The 1,791-nt window shown below is 39.5% G+C and overlaps 1 protein-coding gene across 1 annotated transcript; it reads left to right on the plus strand.

Annotated features, from left to right (window-relative positions):
* On the plus strand, positions 1-1,791 carry LOC113782036 (cysteine-rich repeat secretory protein 3-like). The gene is made up of 3 exons (XM_027327948.1): positions 1-751; positions 1,330-1,452; positions 1,658-1,791. The coding sequence occupies exons 1-3, from the start codon at positions 1-3 to the stop codon at positions 1,789-1,791; spliced, it is 1,008 nt and encodes a 335-aa protein (XP_027183749.1).

The raw sequence follows: 1,791 nt of genomic DNA on the forward strand, positions 1-1,791 counted from the left end.
ATGGATCCATCTAAGACCCTCAATCATCTTCACTTTTTTCTACCAACATTTGTACTATGTTATTGCATGATCTTACAATCTGTATACACATCCAATTTAGACTATAAGCAATTAGTCTACAATCACTGCGCAAACCAGACATCAGAGGATCATACCACTGTATCTCTGTCGTCCATTCTGCCAGCTCTTTTTCAAGAACTTTTGGAGCATTCCACAAAATCCAAGTTCTTTGAAACCAATGCCGGTAACGATAAGGTGGCTGTATCAGGCCTCTTTCAGTGCAGAGGTGATTTGAGTAACAAAGATTGTTACAGCTGCGTCAACAAACTTCCTGAAGTATCAAACAAATTGTGCAGTCAGAGTTTACCTGCCCGAGTTCAGCTATCTGGTTGTAGTATACACTATCGGGCTGATGGAGTTCAAACTTCGGGACTGCAGTTGCTCCATAAGTCCTGCAGTGGCCAAACAGGGTCTATTGGATTCCCTGAGAGGAGGGATGCTGCATTTGCAGCTGTCCAAGAGTGTATTATGAGCGGTCAGGGATTTTGTGAAGAGACCTGTGAATCAATACATGTAATGGCACAGTGCGATGGGAATCTAGGTGCGTGTGATTGTGGTGAATGTGTTAACACCGCAGTGGAGATTGCTCAGGAAACGTGCGGGTACTCAGTTTCTGGAGAAATTTATCTGGACGGTTGTTTTGTTAGCTACAAATATCAAGGGAATGAGTTTAATGGTGACTGGAACGAAGGTAAGTGGCTGTCGTACATAGCTCACAACTTCTTCAAAGACTTTCTCTTCATAAATTTCTTCTTTATTTGCTGGTATAATTCCCGCTTGCTTTATGCACTATCTTAAAGCAATTTACATGATGTGACTTCTCATACAGGTTAATTCTTCTATGTGAAAACTTTTAACTGTCGTCCAAATATTCAATCTTCTAGATATTAGAATAGTGTTTCAGATTGCAAGATTTCAATGCGCTAGATGTACTTACAATCTTTCTGTTTCATGCGCGAATAAATGTTCAGACAAGTAGCCAATAGTAGTCAAACAAGTAGCCCTGCTAAAGCTGAATGATTGCTAGAAGAATACTGGCTGAAAACTTTCACTAAATTGGATCCTCATGTGCGGTGAAAATTTGCTAGCCCTTCAACTTTATGCTTCCAGATTAACAGTAAAAAAAGGGTACAGAACTTTGAAAGCAGTTAATGCTCAATTTGACATATGATTATGCTGGTTTTTCATATGTCAATGATGCAAATCTCTTCCTGACTTGCTATGATTCTTGCACTAACTAATTTTCTGTCAAATCCAACTTTTGGTCAGATAAGGGATCATTTGGACGCAGTTCAAATAAATTAATAGCAATTGTTATTGGCGGAATAGCTGTGGTGTTGACAGGAGCGGGCCTCTGCTATTTCTGCCGATCATGGGGGCGAAAAAAGGACGGTAAGTACAACTCTGTAGATTATCTCAGAGGGCTAATGTCTCCAAATTTGCCTTCCATTTCAATTTTCCAGCAATATACATCAAATTGGCAGCCTTTGTATGTAGTTCCTCACCAATTGCTAATTACAAATGCTTTTTGACGCAGCAGACTATTGAAAGGCGAAAACAAGATTTGAGCTGAATCATAATTTCTTGATGGTGGCAGACTTCAATTGGTTCATGGCTAAGGCAAAGACTGAGATCAACCTCTTGATTGTCAAAATTCAAGAAGTACCTTGTACAACTATTATTCTGTTTGGCGGTAAAGCACTGCAGCTTAATACATTAATCTTGCTTTAA

This window comes from Coffea eugenioides, chromosome 9 (genome assembly GCF_003713205.1).
Source record: "Coffea eugenioides isolate CCC68of chromosome 9, Ceug_1.0, whole genome shotgun sequence".
Classification (NCBI taxonomy): domain Eukaryota; kingdom Viridiplantae; phylum Streptophyta; class Magnoliopsida; order Gentianales; family Rubiaceae; genus Coffea; species Coffea eugenioides.